The 23308-nt window shown below is 43.5% G+C and overlaps 1 protein-coding gene across 1 annotated transcript in view; it reads right to left on the bottom strand.

The window, feature by feature from the left end:
* Positions 1–987: 987 nt before the first annotated feature.
* The window catches only part of LOC126988672 (CD109 antigen-like), a 45481-nt gene continuing 23160 nt past the window's right edge, over positions 988–23308 (bottom strand). Inside the window, 13 exon segments of the mRNA XM_050847027.1 lie at positions 988–1754; positions 5052–5128; positions 7561–7666; positions 8285–8459; positions 9910–10103; positions 11748–11906; positions 12666–12904; positions 13271–13404; positions 14530–14669; positions 15910–16050; positions 16709–16852; positions 17390–17556; positions 21892–22054. Of these exon segments, the coding sequence (XP_050702984.1) occupies positions 1632–1754; positions 5052–5128; positions 7561–7666; positions 8285–8459; positions 9910–10103; positions 11748–11906; positions 12666–12904; positions 13271–13404; positions 14530–14669; positions 15910–16050; positions 16709–16852; positions 17390–17556; positions 21892–22054 (1962 nt within the window). The 3' untranslated portion in view covers positions 988–1631.

Consider the following 23308-nt stretch of genomic DNA (forward strand, 5'->3'; position numbering starts at 1 on the left):
ATATTTGAATATTTGTAAACGTATTCCAAAAACTCTCTCACATTCTTATATGAACCTCCAACATGCCAATTTGCATCGATTATGATATACCATACAAGCACATGAAAGACAGGCTTCAGTATCAAACAGTACAGTCGGATTATACTTGAAAGAACTGTGGCCTTTCAAATACCAACAAGTTACCTCATTTCAGGTACATAAAAGACATCTAGCTGTGTAAAAGCAAATGAAAGGTGTTTTGATTATTTATTGCATGAAAATCACATAGGTACTATTCACAAAAGCTCAGTATCACATTTACCAATATTCAATGCTATTTTGAATAATTTAACCCATGTGATTTACATGCAGTAAAGTATTAAAATTCGTATCATCAGAATTTACAGTCAAATATCTTGTTATGAACTTGAAATAAGCTGAATTTTAGTTTTTAAAAGGCCACAGTTTGTTTCAGTATGATCTGACTTGTCTTTTGTGTGCTTGTGTGGCATTATTGATGCAAATCGGCATGCATGGGATTAATTCTATTATTAATATTTTTTTTGACGTTCAGCCGATGGTGCCGGTAGGCTTTCTTGGTGGGGCCTAATGGTCGGCCCCAGCCTGTTCTGGTGCAGGCAAGTGTTTGTAGTGGTGCCATCTTGCTTGGCTCATGCTGTCCTGTGGAGCTCATCTTTGATCCTCTTTTTAAGAGAGAGAATTTGGAGTCCAGGTTGATAGGTGGACTTCAGGACAGCAAGTGGATAGTCTTAGGCCACTTGGCAGTGACAAAAATCCCAGCTTGTGGTCACGGGCAGAATGTGAACTTGCATCTTCCTGGACGCCGCCCACATGCTGACCACTCAGCCACCGCCTCCTCAATAAATAAATAAATATATATATATATATATATATATATATATATATATATATATATATATATATATATATATATATATATATATATATATATATATATATATATATATATATATATATATATATATATTTTTGTTTTTTTTTTTTTTTTTTCATATACATAAATATTCCAATATAATTGAAAATAGTAGTTTAAATATTTATCACAAGTTGATCTTTTTGCCCAGTCATGAACTAACAATTAATACGCATGTGCCATATTCATCAAAATTCACACTTTGTGGATGGACGGATGAAATGTAATCGACTATAGTAGCAGTTTTAGTAGTAGTGGTAGCAGTAGTATACTTTTATGTGCTTACATATGCAGCACAGCAACAACACTTATGAATATCAAACGCAATGCAACAATATATATTTTTAATACACAATAGGTTTGTGTAATAAAGCAATCTCTCTACAACTATCATCCCAGAGTATGGAAAAATAGACCTATCATCACTAAATCAATACATCATCAAAACTGCCCTCCCTCTAATATTGTCACACGATATGTTATCCTGTGTCTTCCTCCTGTGCTCAGCAGAAAACAGTGGCAGGAGGGGTCTGTGAGACTGTGTAGAGAGCGACGATGCTTGTTTGAGTAAGACGTGTACGTCCTGTCTCTCTCCTTTCCCTCTCCTTCTCCCTCATGTGTCTTCATTGGCACATTCACGACAACATTAGTGGTACTATTTTTCTTTCCTTCAGAATATGCAGGCGTGCAGTTTGGGTCAGCAGAAGCCTCTGCCAGTCACTGACACCTGAAGCAGCAGTAACACCAGCAAGGACAGAAGGATGGCCATGGGCGCTGGAGGCAGTGGCGGTGCGCTGCTGTAGAAGGGGCAGTAAGGACACTGTGGAGAGACACAGAAATTAATAGGTTTTAAAACTAGTGCAAACTTCCATGAAATATTAAAACATGTTTGTGTCCCACTGCATGTCAGAAAAACCAATGAAAAGGGACATAGTTCCAAAAAAGCATAAGACTAAAATTGGATCTACTTGGTTTCATCAGCTCCAACAAAGCATGAAGGTAAGTTGGCTAAATTTGGTTCAGTATCAAAATAGCAAAACATTGACAAGGGAAAAAAAAATGCTGATAAAATGCTGTCACAGTATGCATTTCCTTCCCATTCAGTCACCCCTCTCCTGGCACTAACAGTGCACATTGTTGTAGTGTTATCTATTACTGTAAAAGTTCCATAATCTATAAAGATCAATGTTGGGCCATTGTATACTTAGTTGAAGTGAGATGATCCTTGAACTATGCATCTAGATTTTAGACTGACATATTGCCAGATATTACATCATTTTTTCATCTCTCTGCCATCATATATCTACTTCAAATGTTTTCTTCTGCTATACTTAGCCTTTCATTTTGTCCATGTCTTTTGAATTAATGTTATTTCTTAATTGCAGTAATTCCTTTGCATTGAAGAACACCAAGAGTCAGAGTCCTGTCAGGCTTGCTGTAAACCTGAATCAATATATGTAGGACGAGAGCTCTATGAGGCAACCAAGACAGAGACATGTGTCAGGAGTCTCACTAAGGCCATTGAGGACTATTTCAATGCAAATGACTGATGGCCTGCTTACTGAGCCCCACTCAGACTGCCTCTCAGGTTAGTGCTATTCTAGCAGTAAATGGTTGCCTCGTGGACATGGATGGGCAGAGGGCTCGTTGGGCTGAGAACTTTAAACAGTTGTACATGGGGGACCCTTCGAGTGGACAGCTCACAATTAACTAAGGTGAGCGCTATCTGAACAGCAGATGGCTGCCTTGAGTCAGACATGGACAGTAAGAGAGCTCACTGGGCTAAGTATTTTGAGTAGTTGTACATTGCAGACCCTCCAAGTGGGGAACTTTCATCTGCTGGGTTGCAGGTGGCAGATGCTGATCCACCCTCTCCTGATGAGGTCCAATAGGCTATGACAAATTTTGAGGGTGGAAAGGCACCTGGTACCTGTAACATTAGTGCATAACTGCTCAAAGCTGGAGGTGAGGCCATGATCCGCGGGTTGCATGCGGTCTTGACTTCTGTATGGTAATTTGGTACATTCCTGACTGGTAGATAGGGTTGGTTGTCCCTTTCTACAAAGGGACGGCAACAACTATTATACCATATTATTGCTGCTGAATGCAACTCAGCAACGAGGCATAAGGCAAATCTATTGTGGGATTTTGAAGACATTCACAGGGATGGAAGAGCAATTATGAACATTAATACTGTTACCAGAAAAGTATCAACAAATAAGGAAGTGACAATGCAATACCATATCACCCAAAATGTTGACGGCGTGATTATAGGAAATTAAAAACATACTCCACTTGGGGAATAAAGGAATGGAAATAGGAAACTAATATCTATGGCATCTTTGATTTGCCAGGGACACTGTACTTTTTAGCATGACTTGGTAAACTGCAACATATGATAACAGAACTAAACAGGGAGACTCCACACACAGGGCTGCAGCTGAAGAAGACTAAAATTATATTCAACAATCGTGCTAAAGTTGCACAAATAGCCATCCAAGAGGCAGCTTGAGAATCAGTGAACAAGTATGTACACTTTCAGCAATTGATACAAACAAATTTCTCATTGGACCGGTTAATGAAAAGACGTATAATGACTGGGCTGAAGTAATTTTGATAAACAAGGTAAAGTTAGGAGGCTCTCTACTGTTGTGCTAAAAGCAAAGAGTTTTCAATCAGTGCTCCCTCCCCGTCATGATATGGATATCGACCAAATCTCTTGAAGGGTTATGCTAAAGAGGGAGGGATCAATGTTGGGTGATCCCTCGCATGGATAAAAAACACTGCAAATGTATGCTTTCATAAAACTGTCCCTAACTACTCAAACTCAGTCACTTCAGCTTCTCTTTTCCAACACAGATCTCACACTGATTGTTCTCTTCTTTTTTCTCTTTCCTTCTCAAATGCCTTACTCTTGCCAACAAATTACCTGCAGCTTTTTTCCTTCCTGTACAATTCATCAACAAGCATTTTCTCACTTTTTGACAACAACACTGTATCATCCACAAAATGGCTTGCCACCAAAGACTACTCCTCACTCCACTGCTACTCTGCTTTCATTGTTCTCATATAACCATTCTTATAGACAACAGACAGCCATGTTGACATCACACACATACATTTTCATACCCACACCAGCATCAAAGCTGTATACCTCATCTCCTTGTTCACACACACAGAGGCTCTCACATTCTTGTAAAAAAAACTACCTGATCCTTTCAAGTAAACATCCACTCATACCATATATCTTCAGAACATCCCATAAACCCTTCCTGTCAACCCTTTTACAGGCCTTTCCCAAGTCCATGAAAGCAGAAAACAGCTGCTTATTCTCTCAGTACTTTTCTAGGTATTCTTTTTCTCTAGGTATTCCTCAGCTAGCAAAATTTTACCTACAGATCCTCTACCTCATCAATAAAACATTCATAACCTACACTTGTATCAGCTATTTCCATCATCCTCTCACTTAAAATCCTTCCCTAAACCTTTCCTTGCACACTGAGTAACCTGACTCTGCTGGAACTCATACACTTCTCTCTACTACCTTCACTTCATACAGAGGAACACTGATGGCCCTCCTCCAGGCATCCTCTACCCCACCTTGCTCATTCCCAGGCTAGATTGTAGATTCACAACATCCACTCCACAGCAACACTTACCCATATTTTAGTATTTATTCTGTTATGCCACCAATGTTAGGGGCCTTTCTACTTTTAACTTCATTATTTCCTTTTTTATCTCCTCCTTTCAATCTCTCCCTGTGTAAATATGTGCCCTATATTAATCTTCACACTTGTATTGGTCACTTTTCCTCTTCCTTTGACATTCTTTCATCACAGATTCAAAATACTGCTTTGACACTTTTATCTCCTCATTTCTCTTCACAAGGTTCCCATTGCTTCCCATTATCCTGCAAGTCTCACTCTTCCTACCCACATTTCTCTTTTAACTTCCTTCCAGAATAGGTTTTTGTCTTCCTGATATTTTGCCGATGTCTTTCTGCCATAATCCGATCATAAATTTCCTTAACATGGACCTTTGTCCCCTCCAGAAATCTCAGAAGATACAGTCACTAATTAACTGCCTTGTCTTCCTGAATTACAACAGCTGTGCTTACCTGGTAGGAGCCGCACACCTCGCACAGGTCCAGGTCGTATAGGGGGTACACCTCCATCAGCGACATGTTGAAGCGCTCTGCAGGGAGGGATAAGAAGTAAGAAGAATTGTCATGAATATACCAGTTATGATGTCATGGGGAGACTGCCACCGAATGAAAAATTGATCTACAGTGCCCTCTCGAGTTTCGCGCTCTCTTCGTTCCGAAGGTAAAGCGTTAAACTCGAGGATCACTAAACTCGAGGTATTGAAAACACTGAAAAAACACTTATCTGTTCTGACCCGTGGAGATTTATTTTATTTTATTTTTATTTATTTATTTTTTTATTATTATTATTTTTTTTTTTACATGTGGGCTATGGCACCGTTAGACTATCCATCTGGGCCTGATGGTCGACCCCGAGTCAAGTCATGGCGCAGGCAACTGTTTATAGTGGTGCCATTATAATTGGCTCATGCTGCCCCCCGGAGCTCACTTTTTTTCCTCCTTCCCTCGTTATCTCAAAATATGTACCTTGGAAAAAGGAAGAAAACAGGAAGAGAGAACGGGTCGTTTTTAAGCCACAGATGAAGCCTTACGATTGATTGAGCTCTGACAGTGCGCTTGTGTTTCGCTGGGAGTCCGATGACGTCATCGCTGGCACTCACACGGTCAGCGGCCTCGCTGCCTTGGGGCAGTGTCACACTGGCCCTTTTCCTCTAACCGTTGTGGCTACTGGCAACACCCGTGCGCCCATCCGGGAGCGAGTTGTCGGTTATCCGTGACCTGATGTCACACTGGGCCCTTTTCTTCCCACCACATTGGCGGCAGCTTGGGCAACCGGTAAATCCAACTTTTCCGGGTGTGTGTCACACACAGCCGAGGTCGGTTGCCTGTATCCACATCCACAATGTAAACAAAGCACTTGCCCTGTATCAACGGGCAACCGACCTTGGCCGTGTGTGACGCACACCCGGAAAATTTGGAGTTGCCGCTTCCCCTAGCTGGCGCCAACTCGGTGGGAAGAAAAAAGCCCTGTGTGACACCAGCTTACAGATAACCGTGAACTTGCTCCTGGTTTAGCGCACGGGCATTGCCTGGAGCCCCAACTGTTGGACGAAAATGGCCATTGTGACACCTTAAGGCAGTGAAGCTGCTGATAGGGCGAGCGTCGGCGATGACATCATTGGACTCCCAGCGAATCACAAGCATGTTTTCAGAACTGTCAACCAATCGTAAGGCAGCCGCCTTCAATTGCAGCTTTCAAAGCTACCCGTTCTCTCTCTCTCTCTTCTCTCTCTCTCTTCTCTCTCTCTTCTCTCTCTCTCTTCTCTCTCTCTCTTCTCTCTCTCTCTTCTCTCTCTCTCTTCTCTCTCTCTCTTCTCTCTCTCTCTTCTCTCTCTCTCTTCTCTCTCTCTCTTCTCTCTCTTCTCTCTCTCTCTCTCTCTCTCTCTCTTCTCTCTCTCTCTCTCTCTCTCTTCTCTCTCTCTCTCTTCTCTCTCTCTCTCTCTCTCTCTCTCTCTCTCTCTCTCTCTCTCTCTCTCTTTTGCCATAGCCACAATGTTTGGAGGAAAACATCCAGTGTGATACTACCTTCAAAGGTAGCGAGCGTGACGCCGCTGGTAAGTAGACGTGACCCGTATGTATTAAAGCAGCTCGACACTCGAGGTGATAATGCGCGAAAGTCGGGATGGTAAGAATTTAGGACTAACCACGAAACTTGTGGATCACGAAACTCGGATAGCGCGAAACTCGAGAGGGTACTGTACTCGTGATGTTTTTTCAATCTGCCCGACTGCCTCCGAATGAAAAATTGATCTACTCGTGATGTTTTCTCAATCTGCCCGACTGCCACCATATGAAAAATTGACCTACTTTTTATGTTTTCTCCAACTTGCCCGAGATACAAACCCGGGCCCCTGACATGTGAGGCAGACACTTTAGCGCCAAGCCAAGGGGTACCAATAGTTTAAGGTCTTTTGTAGTCTTTATCCATATCTTGGGCTGTTGCACTGATAATAAAAGCACCAATAACCCGGTAGCAGCGACAGGCCAAATTTGTGCCACGATTTAGACTCCCCAATATAGATGATACATAATCTGATCACAAATGCTTTGATATATATTATGAAATGGTTTGTGTGAGGGATGATTTTTTCTCATTTTTCTCGCTTGGGGGGACCGTTAAGAAACATGATCCTCGCTGCTGCCGGGTTAATAATGACAATACTTCATGTAGATCTTGAACAAATATAAATATCCCAGACTTTTTTTATCTATGGTTTTATTACAAGCCATTTTCCTTTATGCTTGTTATTTGTTGCTCTAATGTTGCAGTAACTTTATGCTGATTCTTCCCAATAGTTCTCTAAATATTTGCAACCTCTACTCCAAGTTTCATTGTCGTTGTTTCTTTTACTACAACTACAGTTACTATTGCTACTATTTCTAACTACTACATATTCTGTCAACACTGCAATTGCTACACTAAGACCAGCTGTTGCTGCACACTGCCCCACCCAACACTTGCCAGGCTGGTAGAGGTCGTACACTCGCGCCATGTTGTAGCGGGAGTGGTTGGCGACAGGGTGCCAGCGCTCCACCTCGTATGTCACGCACGTCTCCTCTGAGTCCAGCTGCAGGAAGACACGTATTAATGGGTGATTATGTTGTCAAAGAGAAAGGCAAGAGATTGTAAGCACACACAGCAGAACAAAGGTGTGGGTGGATGGATAAAGGTTTACAAAAATCACCCTAAGTGTAAACTACAGACTAACTTTGAAACAAGCTGTGGTGTCTGAGATCTGGAGGAAATGTGTAACTATTATGTTGTACAAATTGAAGGGAGCCAGGGATGAATGCAGCATTTTGAGATTTGTTTATTGGTTTTGTCAGGGATGGTAAGGAGGAGTGTTTCAGCAGCCTGATTGGAGTGAGGAACAGGTTTGGTATGGAAAAGAAAGAAGTTGAGTGTGTAGGCTATGTTGCCTTGATAGACTATGGGGAAGTTTGTAACAAGTCATCATGATCAGGATGTTGTGCATTTTCAGCTGCAGCACAAGTGAACATCTGTCTGAGAGGGAACAAGGTCTTCTTATGACACAATAGCAAGTGAACAAAGCATATCCACCATTTCAAGGGCTAGTGTTGGAGTGAGGCTGTGGTAAGTGGTGTCACCTTGGCTCATTAGCATTGTGAATAAGTAAATGGAAGAGATGAGTACGTTAGAAATGCAACACACATCAGGTACTCACATTATTGAAGAAGAACTTGACCTGTGTGCTGGTGCGGTAGGCCCAGCGCAGGTTCCTCACGGTCCGGGACTCCACCAGGCGGATGAGGTCGTCCTGCATCACGTAGTAACCAGAGGGGAGATGCACCTCAACCACCGCCACGCCACTCGTCTCAGACTCTTCCAAGTTGGTCCACCTGCAGAGAATGGGAATTAATACTATATGCAACTTCCTTTCTTTTTTTATCCCAGTTCAGTTTTCATGTACTTCCCTTTGATTTCCTGACAGAACTGCATTTAAGTGTTTATCCTCCTGTATCTGTTATGTATGTTCCTGCTTGTTACTGAGAGGGAACTGATAGGCATTGAATGCACCTCACTCTATCTTATTTAATTATGCTCAGTTTTCATGCACTTCCCTTAGATCTCCTTGCAAAGCCTTCAGACAGAACTGCATTTAAGTGTTTATCCTCCTGTATCTGCTGTGTGCTTCCTGTTTGTTGTTGTGAGAGGGAAATGATAAATACTAAATGCACCTCACTTATTTTTTCATTTAATTATGCTCAATTTTCATGTAACTTCTCTTAGATCTCCCTGCAAAGCCTTATGACATAGCTGCATCCTCCTCTATCTGATGCATTTTCCTGTTTGTCAGCGTGAAATGTCTATTGAGTTGTGTCTTCCAAGAAAACACTGGTGAGCACTCACACTTCAAAGACTGTCATGTGGCCAAGTAGAAATAGGAGACGAGCTTATGGCTTATGCAAATGTTCCAAGACAAGATGTGAGGATAAAGAGCTGATATATTAGAAAAGAAAAGAAGGTAAAATTTTGATTATGTATGATGAAACAAATACAGGAGGCAGAAGGAGAGGAAAGGAGTTATATAAACAAACTAAATTATAATGGATCATTGACTAAAAATAAATTAAAAAAAACTAAAAGCCGAGGTGGGAAGAGGTTTAACCGTGTAGCAGCGACGGACCAAATTTGTGCCATGATATAAACCCCCCAAAATAGATGACACATAATCTGATCACAAATGCTTTGATATGTATTATGAAAAGGTTTGTGTGAGTTGTGATTTTTTCTCATTTTTCTCACTTGGAGGGACCATTAAGAAACATGATCCCCGTTGCTACCAGGTTAACTAAAAATAAATAGAAAAACTAAAAGCCGAATTGGGAAGAGATTTGAGAAGGTCGGGCACCACCTGTATAAGGAGTCATCCATACACACACCACACCAAGACCTACGGAAACTTGTCTGCCTCCTCAGTTGTCTTCTTATTGTTGTCTTCAAGGCTTCTTTCACACTTACTGTTTTGCTCTTGATGTTAACAACTGCTTGCCTCACAATTTTGGTAGCTCTCATGGACTAAAATTTCTTCAATTTTATCTCCATTTGAAATGTTGTCCTAATTAATATGTATTTTCCCTCATTTATGATTTTACTGAAAAGCTTTTAAGTAGTCTAAAAAGGGAAGATCATGTCTAAATTTGACTTTAGCCCAAATTTTGTAATTATTTTTGCTTGGTTCAAAGATCTATAGTATGTATTAACTATTTCATTTCATTTTTGCAGTTGTTTGCTTGCCTTTACCACAAGAAAATATGGTAATTAGATGAGGTGTGAGGTGCTACACACCTCTGACAGGCAGTGAAGCGAAGGTGAGAATTATTTCTGCCATAAAACTCTGAATAGACTGAGAAGTCGAAAGCAGGCACTGGCGGGTAGTCCAGCAGGGGCTCCACATCCACGCCAAAGCTGTAGTCGAGCTGGACCAGCGCCTGGCCCGACCCGTGGCCCACGATGCTCAAGTGGCCCCAGATGTTGCTCAGCTGTAAGGTGGGGAGACAAGGCATTAGTAACAACCTGTAGCCATCATCTTCAGGCACCACTACTTTATTTGTTTCCTCTAATATTACTCAGCTTGCCAGTTTAGGGTGGGGGACTTTAATCTACTTAATTGTCTGGGTGGGAAGCTGACCTTGGCTTAAATGCCTGGGTGGGATGCTGACCTTGGCTTAAATGCCTGGGTGGGATGCTGACCCTGGCTTAACTACCGGGGTGGGATGCTGACCCTGGCTTAATTGTCTGGGTGGGATGCTGACCCTGGCTTAACTACCGGGGTGGGATGCTGACCCTGGCTTAATTGTCTGGGTGGGATGCTGACCTGGCTTAACTACCGGGGGTGGGATGCTGACCCTGGCTTAATTGTCTGGGTGGGATGCTGACCCTGGCTTAACTACCGGGGTGGGATGCTGACCCTGGCTTAATTGTCTGGGTGGGATGCTGACCCTGGCTTAACTACCGGGGTGGGATGCTGACCCTGGCTTAATTGTCTGGGTGGGATGCTGACCCTGGCTTAACTACCGGGGTGGGATGCTGACCCTGACTTAACTAACGGGGTGGGATGCTGACCCCGGCCTAACTACCGGGGTGGGATGCTGACCCTGGCTTAATTGTCTGGGTGTGATGCTGATCTTGGCTTAATTGCCTGGGTGGGATGCTGACCTTGGCTTAACTACCGGGGTGGGATGCTGACCCTGGCTTAACTACCGGGGTGGGATGCTGACCCTGGCTTAACTACCGGGGTGGGATGCTGACCCTGGCTTAATTGTCTGGGTGGGATGCTGACCCTGGCTTAACTACCGGGGTGGGATGCTGACCCTGGCTAAATTGTCTGGGTGTGATGCTGACCTTGGCTTAATTGCCTGGGTGGGATGGTGACCTTGGCATACACGTCAGGATCCGATTGTTGACTTCCCGGTGGTAAACCCAGACTGCTCAGGTCTTTTAAACTTTAACAGATGAGATCAAATTTGCATCTGCAGGAGATGAGTGAGCACGTTGCCAGACACGCTGAGCAGTGGGATACCACGGTAACTGTTGCAATCCTGTCGGTCTCCTTATCCTCTCCAGATAGGGACAACCAATCCCCTATTCCAATCAAAAGTAATGGCGCCCAACTACCACACGGCAGAGAGAACCGCATGCAACCCACGAATCAAAACTTAAACCCCAGCTTTCATCATTTCAGCACTGATATCGCCTTTCCACCCTTCAATATCCTCACAGCCTCTCTCACCTCTGCAAGAGAGGATGGAGCTGAATTTATTGGTGAGTCAGCAGTCGCCATCTGCAACTCAGCCAGAGGGAGCTGCCCACTTGGGGGCTCTCCGATGTATAACTGCTCGAAGTACTCGGCCCAACGAGCCAGGTGCCCATCCGCTGTATTTAAGGTCAATTTTTCAATGTACATACGATGTATCTGAATTAGTTAAGTCTGGGGGATGCTAAGCACCACTAACTTTTTTTCTTTATTATACTATCTATACAATAAACAGTAAGCATAAGAATATACAATACAATAAACACAATACTACAATCTACTACACTAATCTCTACAATAAACACAAGATACACTATAATACAACACAATCGGCCCACCTTCCCTATATCTCTCATCCCCTGACACTCACCTCAAAAGACCGCAGCTCCGCCAGTTCGAGATTGTTGTTGACGTCCACGGTGAAGTTGGGGTCGGCAGAGTGTTCGATGACGACCCGCATGTCCGTCACGTCCCTGAGGCGAGCGCGGTACGAGTACTCCACGAGCGCCTCCATGGCCGCCACGCTGTCCTGGGGGGCACGAGGGCATGGGAGGGTGAGGCATGGGGACAGTAGAGATTAATAGATGAGAGAGAGAGAGAGAGAGAGAGAGAGAGGGGAGGGTGAGGCGTGGGGACAGTAAGGACTAATAGATGAGAGAGAGAGAGAGAGAGAGAGAGAGAGAGATCAATTCATAAGATTTTTTCCATCCATATTTTGATCCCCAGATAAGATTATTCCTAACTCAAAACGCTTATCTCTTTCCTATAGACTGTCCTTCACTGTTCTGTCATAAACTTTTCCTTTACCACAAACACCCCAAGGTACCTCATAACATTTTTTCAGCCATCTCTGGCTCCTCATATTGGCTTCTCTCTTCACTAACACAAACACTCCTCGTCACAACCCTTAACCCAGTAGCAGCGACGGGCCAAATTTGTGCCATGACATAAACCCCAAAAAATTACATAATGCATAAACTGATCACAAATGCGCTGATATGTATTATGAAATGGTTTGAGTGAGTGATGATTTTTTTCTCATATTTCTTGCTTAGAGGGGCCAAAAAAACATTATCCCCGCAGCTACAGGGTTAAAACTGTTCTCCATTGCTACCATCCACTCCTTGCCCACAAACACTGCAGTAACTTATAACACTTTTTTCAACCTTTTCCTCTACAGATTTCTCTCCTCCCAAACCCAAGCATTCCTCATCACATCCCTCAAACTATTCCCCATTCTTACAAACCACTTTTTTTTTAAGAACAACTCTATTCTTCGGACACTCACCAGGGTGGAGATGAGCCCGCCGTCCAGCTCCCGCATCACAGCCAGGAAGCGCACAATGTTCTCTTGAATGATCCCAATGCCGTCGCGGGCCAAATACACGAGCAGGGCGTAGGCGGTGGTCTCGACGGCGTGTGCGTCCCACTTCTGGTCATCCTTGGGCAGCATGAAAGGGCGTTGGCTGTTCTCGTACACCAAGTTGTTGAAGGATATGGGCTCACGAGACCAGTACACCTTGTTACCTAGGAGAGGAGAGATGAATGAATATTATGGGAAAAAGAACTGTAGAGGATGTTGCGTGGAAGTAAATAAAATAGCAAAAATAGGAGTGGAAAGAGTACGACATGTGAAATATGGAGGAAGGGGACAAGACGGAATGGATGAGGATGTAAGAAAAGGATTGCAGAGGACATTACATAGAAGGCAAGACAATAGAAAGAATAGGAGTGGCAAGAGTGACACTTGTGGAAGAACTTGTGGAAAATTAATTATGAACTTATTTTTCTCCCTTTCCCTCCCCCTCCCCCTCCCCTTCCTCCTCCTCTTCCTCCTCATTCCTCCTCCTCCTTCTCCTCTCTTCCTCCTCCTCCTTCTCCTCCTGTCCTCACCGTGCTCCCTCTTCATGCTGTCCAGGAGGTTGAAGGCCGTTTCTTTCTTGCTGGAGTCGGCCTTGGAGAGCGCCCACGCGACCATCGCCACCTCGTAGGGGTCGTGGTGGCTCTCCAGCTCCCTCTCCAGGTACCTGAGGGGGAGGGACAGGGCGGGGCAAAGGTGAGCTTAGAATTTTTTTGGTAAAGATTTGAGTCCCATGAAATTTGATGATATAGTTATGTATTAATGTGTATAGAACTTTTTAGTTTTTCATTAGCATTTTAGAGGACATTACTTCCTTACTTAGTATGTACTGTTTTTTTCAAGTGCATATTTCAGATAAGTGCTTATGATAACCATGAACTACTGGTTCTTGGTTGGATACATAAGTTATGTTGAAAATCCTAAAGACGAGAGTCCTTTTTTTTTGTAGCTGTTGTTGCAGGAATCATCAGCGACCTGTGGCTTCTTGTCTTTAGCAAAATTGGAATCAATCCGAGTACCACACTAATGCACTTTGCTCACAACAGATAGATGATGTGACAAAGGTCAGTGAAAAAAAAAAGACACGAGTTCATTCGTGCTGTCACGACCCACGAGTGTACGACCGCAGATAATAAAAATCGAGAGCAATTGTTTGTGATGTTACTGAAGGCTTAGCTATATATCAATGCCTGAGACTTATATACCAATGCCTGCTTTGTCAGATTTTACTACAACAGATGCCCTAGACTCCCAGAGAGCCTTGTCAAGCTCCTAGTAAGGCAGCAATTTTAATGCTGCTGTAGATAGTGACCTAAAATCGCAAAAAATTAAATTGTGTTGAATCTGTTGTTGCATATGAAATGATATCTTCAAGTACCTTTATATATTATGTCATAGAACCCATAGGTATAGTCTTTGAGTAGCTTATTTAGATCTTGACCCCGTGTCCTTCCTCTCTACCTTAAGGGGCTAATTACACTGGGCAAATTTTCCGTGGATCTTCAGTCAAACTACGATTTCACTAGCTTGGTTCTCATTTGTTTCTTGTTATTGTTGCTGGTGCTGATGGTGAGTAATACCGTCGTCCTTTGGTGAAATCTACTGTAGCTTTGGAAGATCGTGGACGCGTCAGAAAACCACGGAAATATGAAAACCACGCCAGCGGAAATCGTGGTTTGACTGAAGATCTACGTAAAATTTGCCCAGTGTAATAGTCCCTTTACCCCGTCTTCCTTCAGTATCCCTCCTTACCCTGCCGCCGTCCCGCCTTCTCCACTATTCCCTCCCTCACCTGATGGCGTTGGTCTTGGCAATGTTGACCCTCGCCCGGTTTTTCCCCTGCATGGAGGGCAGCACGGCCACCAGCGTCAGCACCACCTGCGCCGTCAGGATAACGCCGTTCTCCGCAGTGGTGCCGGGCTTGTAGTATGGCTGGGCAGGGGTAAAGGAGAGGGAAGTTAGGGGGAAAAGTGCATGAAGGAGGGGAAACTAAAAATAAAAAGGAATGGTGAAATAGTTAATAAATAATAAATAAACTTGGACTCTGCATTATTTTTACAGAAAGGAAACAGTTCAAGGGAAAAAAGAAAAAGAAAGAAACAGAAAAAAAGCCCGCTACTCACTGCTCCTACAAAAGAGTCCAGAGGAGTGGCTGAAAGATAGGTCAATTTCGGGGGGAGAGGTGTCCTGATACCCTCTCCTGCTCTTGTTATTGAAATTCGAAGTTACTGTATTGTTATTGTAATTCCTAAAGTTTCATCAGTGAGGTTTGTCTAGCTGAATCTCGGGATGAAAAAGGATTAATGATGCTTGAAAACTGCATATGTAGAGGTGAGTATGACGCATGTGGGATGAGAATGGAATATATGGGGATTCAGGATTTTTTTTATTTATTTATTTATTTATTTATTTTATTATTTTTTTTTTTTTACAACAAAGGAAGCAGCTCAAGGGCAACAAAGAGAAGGTGTATAAAAAAAGCCCCCTAATCTCTGCTCCTATAAAAGATGAAGCAAAGAGTGGCCAAAAGAGAGGACGTGAATGCCATATTATGCAACGAGATTGGTAGGCCTATTTTCCGTGACGAAGATGGGATGTTGGGACAGGATGAGTGGATATGAACATCGTGGCCACATGCCTCCAACATTACTTATTAACTTGGCAAATGATGGAGGCAAAAGGCTAACTCTCGAATTATCAAACGTTTGTGGCTCTTGTTACGAACGTTTTTCAAGGCCGGAGAGGAGCTATGCTGGTTTGTCATGAGTGTTTTTCCCGTTCACAGCGCATAAAGGGACTATTACACTGGGCAAATTTTCCGTGGATCTTCAGTCAAACCACAATTTCCGCTGGCGTGGTTCTCATATTTCCGTGGTTTTCTGACGTGTCCACGATCTTCCAAAGCTACGGTAGATTTCACCGAAGGACGACGGTATTACTCACCATCATCATCACCAATAAGAAGAAACAAATGAGAACCACGCTAGCGGAAATCATGGTTTGACTGAAGATCCAGGGAAAATTTGCCCAGTGTAATAGCCCCTTAAGCCTTGCAAAACTACCGCCAGGCTCAGGAAACCACCCATGAAAACCCTGACAACTTCCGGCCTTTTGAAATAGCTGTACTAAGCCTTCGAAGAATTTGATATTATAGACCTAAATCTGCACTCACCGGCGGGTTGGCCTTGGAGTCGAGCGGGTGGGTGTGGTTCGGGGTCTCGTAGAAGGAGCCGTCCGAGGCCTGGTAGTCCAGCAGCCACGCCGTCGCTTCATTCACCACGTCGGGATCGATGAAGATCAGGTTCTCCCAGTCCTGCCAACACACAGAAGGGGTCAGAAGTGTACCCCTCTTTTCTCACCTTGTGTAAAATGGTCCCCAGAGTGGTAAGTGTGAATATTAAGAGGTATTTTGATGCCCCCGTTGTTACCAAGCTCTCTGTCTACTGTGCTCTATTTTGTTTTAATCTACCAGTCAGAGGTTTCAGCTGTCAAAATGCGCTTTCATATATGTTACGTATTCTCTTTTGCAGTTTAATTCATGTTACGTATTTTCTTTTACAGTTTCATTCATGTTAATTATTTCTTTTGTGCCAGAGTGTGTTAAGTTTGTTATTAGGTAGAAACACATCAACAACATTTAGCAACATCGCTCCAACAACACTCATCCCTACACCATGCCTGCTGCTCTAATGCTTTCCTGATGTCTTTTGTGCCAGTGTGTGTTAAGTTTGCTATTAGGTGGAAACACATCAACAACATTTAGCAACATCATCCAACAACACTCATCCCTACACCATGCCTGGTGCTCTAATGCTTTCCTGATGTCTTTTGTGCCAGCATGTGCTTAGTTTGTCTCCGGTCAGATAGCAAGTATACGACACAGAGTAACATTTCTCTAACATCCATCATTCCCGCAGCAAGCCAGCTCCTCCGAGGCTCTCATACCTTGTTACCCACGCCACTGTTCTCACCTGGAAGCTCGCAAGCCACAGCGTCCGCAAGATGTAGGCGGTGAGCCACACGCTGGGCTCCGAGTCCGGCCACATTCTGAAGGCGCCGTTCTCATCCTGGTAGCGAGCGATGGCGGCGTACTCCACGTTCACGGCCGTCAGCACCTGCGAGGCGGGGCGTGAGGGAGGTTTAGGCATAGGCGACGGGTGGATGAACACACACACACACACACACACACACACACAGTAAATACACACCTGATCAAAGTAAATGTGGAACTATAGTTAATAAGAAGCAATGGAATAATTGAGGAAGGAGGAAAAGTTGGAAAGTTTCGTTTAGTCGGCGCAACATCTGTGGTCATATGCCGGAGAGAGACAGAAGGGGAAGGAATTATAGGAGAAGGGAACAGATACCAGGAGACGGGACACAACCCCCGATTAATGCCTGGTACCCATTCACTGCTGGGTGGACAGGGGCGTTGGGTATCGGAAAAGCCGCCCAAATTTTTCCACTCCACCCGGGAATCAAACCCGGGCTCTCTCGTTTGTGAGCTGAGTGTGCTAATCACTGAACCACGAAACCCCCCCAGGAGGAAGAAGGAAGTAAAGAAGTGAATAAGGGAGATGGAGGCAAAAGCAATTAGGTAACACACACACACACACACACACACACACACACACACACACACACACACACACCTGGTAGGTCAGCGAGCCCTCCAGCTGGTTGGTGAGGCGCAGGTAGTGCAGCGTCCACAGGTTGGCGGCGAAGTTGTAGGCGGCGGTCTCTGCGCCCATCATGTCCAGGCCGAGGAGCGAGGCGCTGTCCACCGGCACGTTGGGGAAGGCCGGGCCCACCACGTCCCCTGCGCCAGGAGGAAGGAGTCTTTACCCTTGCCCTGCACCACACACACATACTTCCGGGTAAGCGAGGGGGGCAAACATTGAGGGACACACACACACACACACACACACACACACAGTAAGACACTCACCTTCGAAGATAATGTTGCTAAGGTATTCATTGTCTATCTTGAGTCATGTTATATATCACTCTAAATTATCAAATACTTATTCTAAGCAATCTGTGCATAATTTAACACTTCATTGCAATTTTCTAGCCTTTCTCGTGGAGTTTAATGGTCGCCAGGCCCAGGCTTCACATCTTCCAACAACTCTATGGAGGGTTCATCCACGCCCTGCTTCCTGAGTGCCTGCATGATTGCTAGAGCTGAAAGTTATGTTTATGGCCAGAAAGTCAGTTTATTGTGATTGGTTAATTTTTCGACGACCAGATGGTTGCTAACGTGAAAAGGGGCAGGACTTTTATGATCAGGCATCAACAAAATATATATTGAGTTCGTGAACTAAACAGTTTGGAGGAAGGAGTGAATCCTTGGTTCGGACAAACACACACAGCGCCGGAACACATTATTGTCTCCCGCTCGCCTCTCACTAGTGCCGTTGATGCTTTGAGTAACTCTCTGGAAATACACATACGATTTAACTAATATTGAGCACTTTAGCCGCCAGTCCTTATTTTAACCCAGTAGCAGCGACGGGCCAAATTTGTGGCTTTAACGTGTAGCAACAACGGTCCAAATTTGTGCCATGATTTAAACCCCCAAAAATAGATGATACATAAACTGATCACAAATGCTTCGATATTTATTATGAAATGGTTTGTGAGAGTGATGATTTTTTCTCATTTTTCTCGCTTAGAGGGACAATCAAGAAACATGATCCCCGCTGGCTCCGGGTTAAATTTTGAGATGGCTATAATGTAACTGAGATTCATTGACTAACTCCCCAGGGTATAACGGAGCCCTCCGGTAACTCGCAAGCAACAAATATAAGAACACTGAATCCTTACTATCATTGTCATATTACTGATTGTTATATATTATGATAACCAGTCGTAATATGGACATAGAGTTGATGCTATATTTATATGTATTATTGGATACTGCTGCAGACCGTTCCATATAGTCACCCGCACACCAAGGTTACAAAATGAAGACCCAAATAATTCCGAAACTAAGTCTATATATACCAAGTCAAGTCACTCCGCTTCAAAATTGTGACCGATACGCGCAGGGGGTGGTTTTGGGGCGGAGCAGCGGGATGACGTCACTTGAAGCTAAAAAAAAAAAATACCCGCCAGTTCAGGGGTGACTAAAGTTGGGGCCGTATGTGCACTCTGGATGTGCATTCTCGCCTCCTTTCACAGCGCGTTCAGGCAAGCCACTGACGAATAAATATTCTTTTTATTGTGCTATTGCATGACTGTAATTTCAATGACTACAAACGGCGGTGTGGGGTGTGAGGGAGGGCATGTTGAAGTGATTGATTTAAATTAGTCCGCCTTTCTTCATTTTCTCTAAATCCCTGTTTCTACATTCTCTAGTTTGGCTCCAAGCAGTGTCACGCATAAACCACGCCTCGGCCGTGTCTCCTCCCACAAACCTGCGTATGACTTGACTTGGTGTATATAGACTTACCCCGAGACAGGGAGGCGAAGCACACGTTGACAGCACCAACAGAAACAATTGAATATGAAAATTACGAATGACATTAAATATAAAGGAAAACATTACGTTGTTACTCTCTTTATCCTTTTGGTATCAGTTCTACCCCAATATGACCCACTTTAGTCCTTAAACCGGTAGCTGCAGGGACCATGTTTCTTAAAGGCCCCTCTAAGCAGCAAAAATGAGAAAAAATCATCGCTCACACAAACCATTTCATAATTTATATCAACGCATTTGTGATCAGTTTATGCATCATCTATTTTTAGGGGTTTATATCATGGGAAAAATTTGGCCCATCTCTGCTACACGGTAGAGTCACAAATTTGGCCCATCTCTGGTACACGGTAGAGTCACAAATTTGGCTCGTCACTGGTACACGGTAAAGCCACAAATTTGGCCCGTCACTGGTACACGGTAAAGCCACAAATTTGGCTCGTCACTGGTACACGGTAAAGCCACAAATTTGGCTCGTCACTGGTACACGGTAAAGCCACAAATTTGGCCCGTCACTGGTACACGGTAAAACCACAAATTTGGCCTGTCGCTGCTACTGGGTTAAGTAAAACTATGCAACACAAGTAAAAATAATTTAAAAAAAAATGGTTCAGTAAAAGTTGCTAACCGTGGAAGAAATGGACAAGTACTATCTTTAAGTAGCCTATAAACCGTCTCCCTTCCTTATCAGAAAAATAGACTACTATGGGTTTCACTGGCCGTGTTACACTGTTTTTCGCAAATAATTCCTAAACAAATTGTCGGATCAGTATGGTATTTCAACACCAAGCCTTTTACACCCCTACATAATTTATGGCCCACATATCATATTGCTATATGCGTTTACGAAGGAGTTTACTCTTGTATATTAAGCCGAAGCCAGGAGGTCACGTCTACACTTTCAGAGGACGCGTCCCCACCCCCCAAACACCCCCACCACCCTCCCATATTTCCCCCCTCCATCCTCCTTTCGTATCCCTCCCCGTCTCCTCCTTACCCTCCCCTCCCCTCATTACTCAATTTCCTGCCTCTTCCATTATGTTATACCGTTTACTTTATGTACTGTACTTATAGCTACATATGTCATATAGGTATGCATCTAAGTAATGCAGTGTGTGCAGCTTTCAATATTACTTAACATGTAACGTGGGAGTACTGCAAGCTTTCATGGAGGCAAAACGTATATCACGTTGTTCATTACTGTATAACATCATGTTTACGCAAATGTAGTAGGAGGCAAATGTGCTGTACGTAGGTCCTATGGCCAGCCGAATGAACACGCTCTATTTGTATTACCTGTGGCCTTGACTTTCTTGTAATAACTTGTTCTTCTTTAGAACATAGTGTATTTATCACACAACATGGTCAAGTTGACATCATATTATTTTGTTGACTTGTGTCGTTCATAACCACAGGGTTCCATATAAATTGCACAATTGTTCTTCTCTGCATCACTGCATCTTTGTTTATTGATGCCTAATGGTAATAATGGCGTTGTAGCTTTATCAAGTACATTTGAGGCAATAAATATACAAAATATGCTGTGGGATATTATGAAGTTACTGTATGTTATACATTGTATTATTTTTATGAAATGAAAGTATTATGATCGATGGCGAAGAACAAATGCCGTCCTGCATCCACGTGGGCAATGGAGCAACATGCCTGACATCGTTGATGGTTGTTGTGCTTGTGCCTCGGTCCTCAATGCAGGACGTTAAGTCACTTCGTTCACGCCACCCCGGTCGTGGCGTGACATGACGTATCACTCACTGATTTCATGCTATCAGAGTAGGCGGAGCCCACTACTTTTTTAGTAGAGCATCTTAGTAACTACTATCACCGCCCCAGACGCCAAACAAGGTAGCAAAACCATTCTAATATTTACTCCGAATGTATTCCGTACCAATGTACGTGATGGTATGTAGTACCATATCTCCCTATCACGTACACGTGTGCGGGACGGTGATAAAGGGGTTAAGGGAGACGGGGAGGGGGTGGGTGAGGTATAAGGGTAGGGAGGGAATAGTCTGGGGGTTGGTAGGGGTGTAGGCGGGGCTAGACGAGTACCCCACATTCGTTCGAATGTGCATACGACCTTAGTGACCATGCCTGGCTTCGGCTTAATATACAGGAGTAAACTCCTTCGTAAACACATATAGCAATATGCTATGTGGGCCATAAATTATGTAGGGGTGTAAAAGGCTTGGTGTTGAAATACCATACTGATCCGACAATTTGTTTAGGAATTATTTGCGAAAAACAGTGTAACACGGCCAGTGAAACCCATAGTAGTGTATATTTAGTACTTTAGCAGAAGTAAATATTTTTGGAGGCTGCAAAAACTGATGAGTGCGTTGATATGTGTTATATAATGATTTGCGTAGGTGATATTTTTCAAAATTAACTCGCTTAGAGAGAGCATTCAGAATCAAGACCCTCGCTGCTAACGGGTTAAGTGAGTGAAACATGTTGACCGTACCCGTGGAGTTATAACCGTAAAAAAATAATAGGGTAAACAGACTCATGCGGGTGAAGAGTTGCCTCACCAATGACAGTCCACTGAAAATGATGTAAATATATAAATGTAAATGAAGTGTTGGCCTACCAGAGACGAAGGTATGACCGAAAATACGGGTGTGTATATATAAGTGCAAACGAAGATTGTTGTCTCACCCGTGATGGAGATGTGGCCGGCGGGCGTGTCGTAGATGTAGCGGCGGTCCAGCGAGTAGGGGATCTCCGGCACCTCGTCCAGCTGGATGTCCATGAACTCGTAGACCAGCGCGCGGTTCTTGAGGTCGAGCAGAATGGAAGTGTGTTTGCCGATGGACACGCCCTGGAGGGAGGAGGAGGAGGAAGAGAAGGAGAACCGATAAAGTGATGATGAACGCGAGGGAGAGTTGAAGTAATTTTGAGATAAATAAAAAAAAGGTAGAATAGAAATTAGTTATATTTTTCGTAAACACTCATATGATATAGGTAATGAAGTAGTATTAAAACTCTATAAAATGGTTCCTGTTTAAGCTTGATTGGTGAAGTATAAGCGGAGATGTGCATTTTCCTTAGACCAGCTTAACCTTTCCCTCTCATTGCTATCTCCAACCTTGTATTTATGATTTCCTCTGACCTCTTTTTTCCTTATCTTACTTTCAACACATCTCTCCCAGTTTCCCTTCCCTCAGTTCTTATCTATTTTCATTTATCTATATTCAGCACACTCTCCCCTGCTTCCCTATCAGTCCATATCACTCAGGGCCTACACCGATCAAGACTTGTATAGATGATTTCCTCTGACCTCTTTCCTCCTTATCTTACTTTCAACACATCTCTCCCAGTTTCCCTTCCCTCAATTCTTATCTATTTTCATTTATCTATATTCAGCACACTCTCCCCTGCTTCCCTATCAGTCCATATCACTCAGAGCCTACATCGATCAAGATTTGTAGATGATATCCTCTGACCTCTTTCCTCCTTATCTTACTTCCAACACACCTATCCCTGTTTCCCTTCCCTCAGTTCTTATCTATTTTCATTTATGTATATTCAGCACACTCTCCCCTGCTTCCCTATCAGTCCATATCACTCAGGGCCTACATCGATCAAGACTTGTATAGATGATTTCCTCTGACCTCTTTCCTCCTTATCTTACTTTCAACACATCTCTCCCTGTTTCCCTTCCCTCAGTTCTTATTTGTTTTCATTTATCTATATTCAGCACACTCTCCCCTGCTTCCCTATCAGTCCATATCACTCAGCGTCAACATCGATCAAGACTTGTATAGATGATTTCCTCTGAACTCTTTCCTCCTTATCTTACTTTCAACACATCTCTCCCAGTTTCCCTTCCCTCAGTTCTTATCTGTTTTCATTTATCTATATTCAGCACACTCTCCCCTGCTTCCCTATCAGTCCATATCACTCAGAGCCTACATCGATCAAGATTTGTAGATTTCCTCTGACCTCTTTCCTCCTTATCTTACTTTCAACGCATCTCTCCCAGTTTCCCTTCCCTCAGTTCTTATCTATTTTCATCTATCTATATTCAGCACACTCCCCCCTGCTTCCCTTCCTATCAATCCTTATTTCTTAG

Source organism: Eriocheir sinensis, chromosome 70 (assembly GCF_024679095.1).
Source record: "Eriocheir sinensis breed Jianghai 21 chromosome 70, ASM2467909v1, whole genome shotgun sequence".
Taxonomy (NCBI): domain Eukaryota; kingdom Metazoa; phylum Arthropoda; class Malacostraca; order Decapoda; family Varunidae; genus Eriocheir; species Eriocheir sinensis.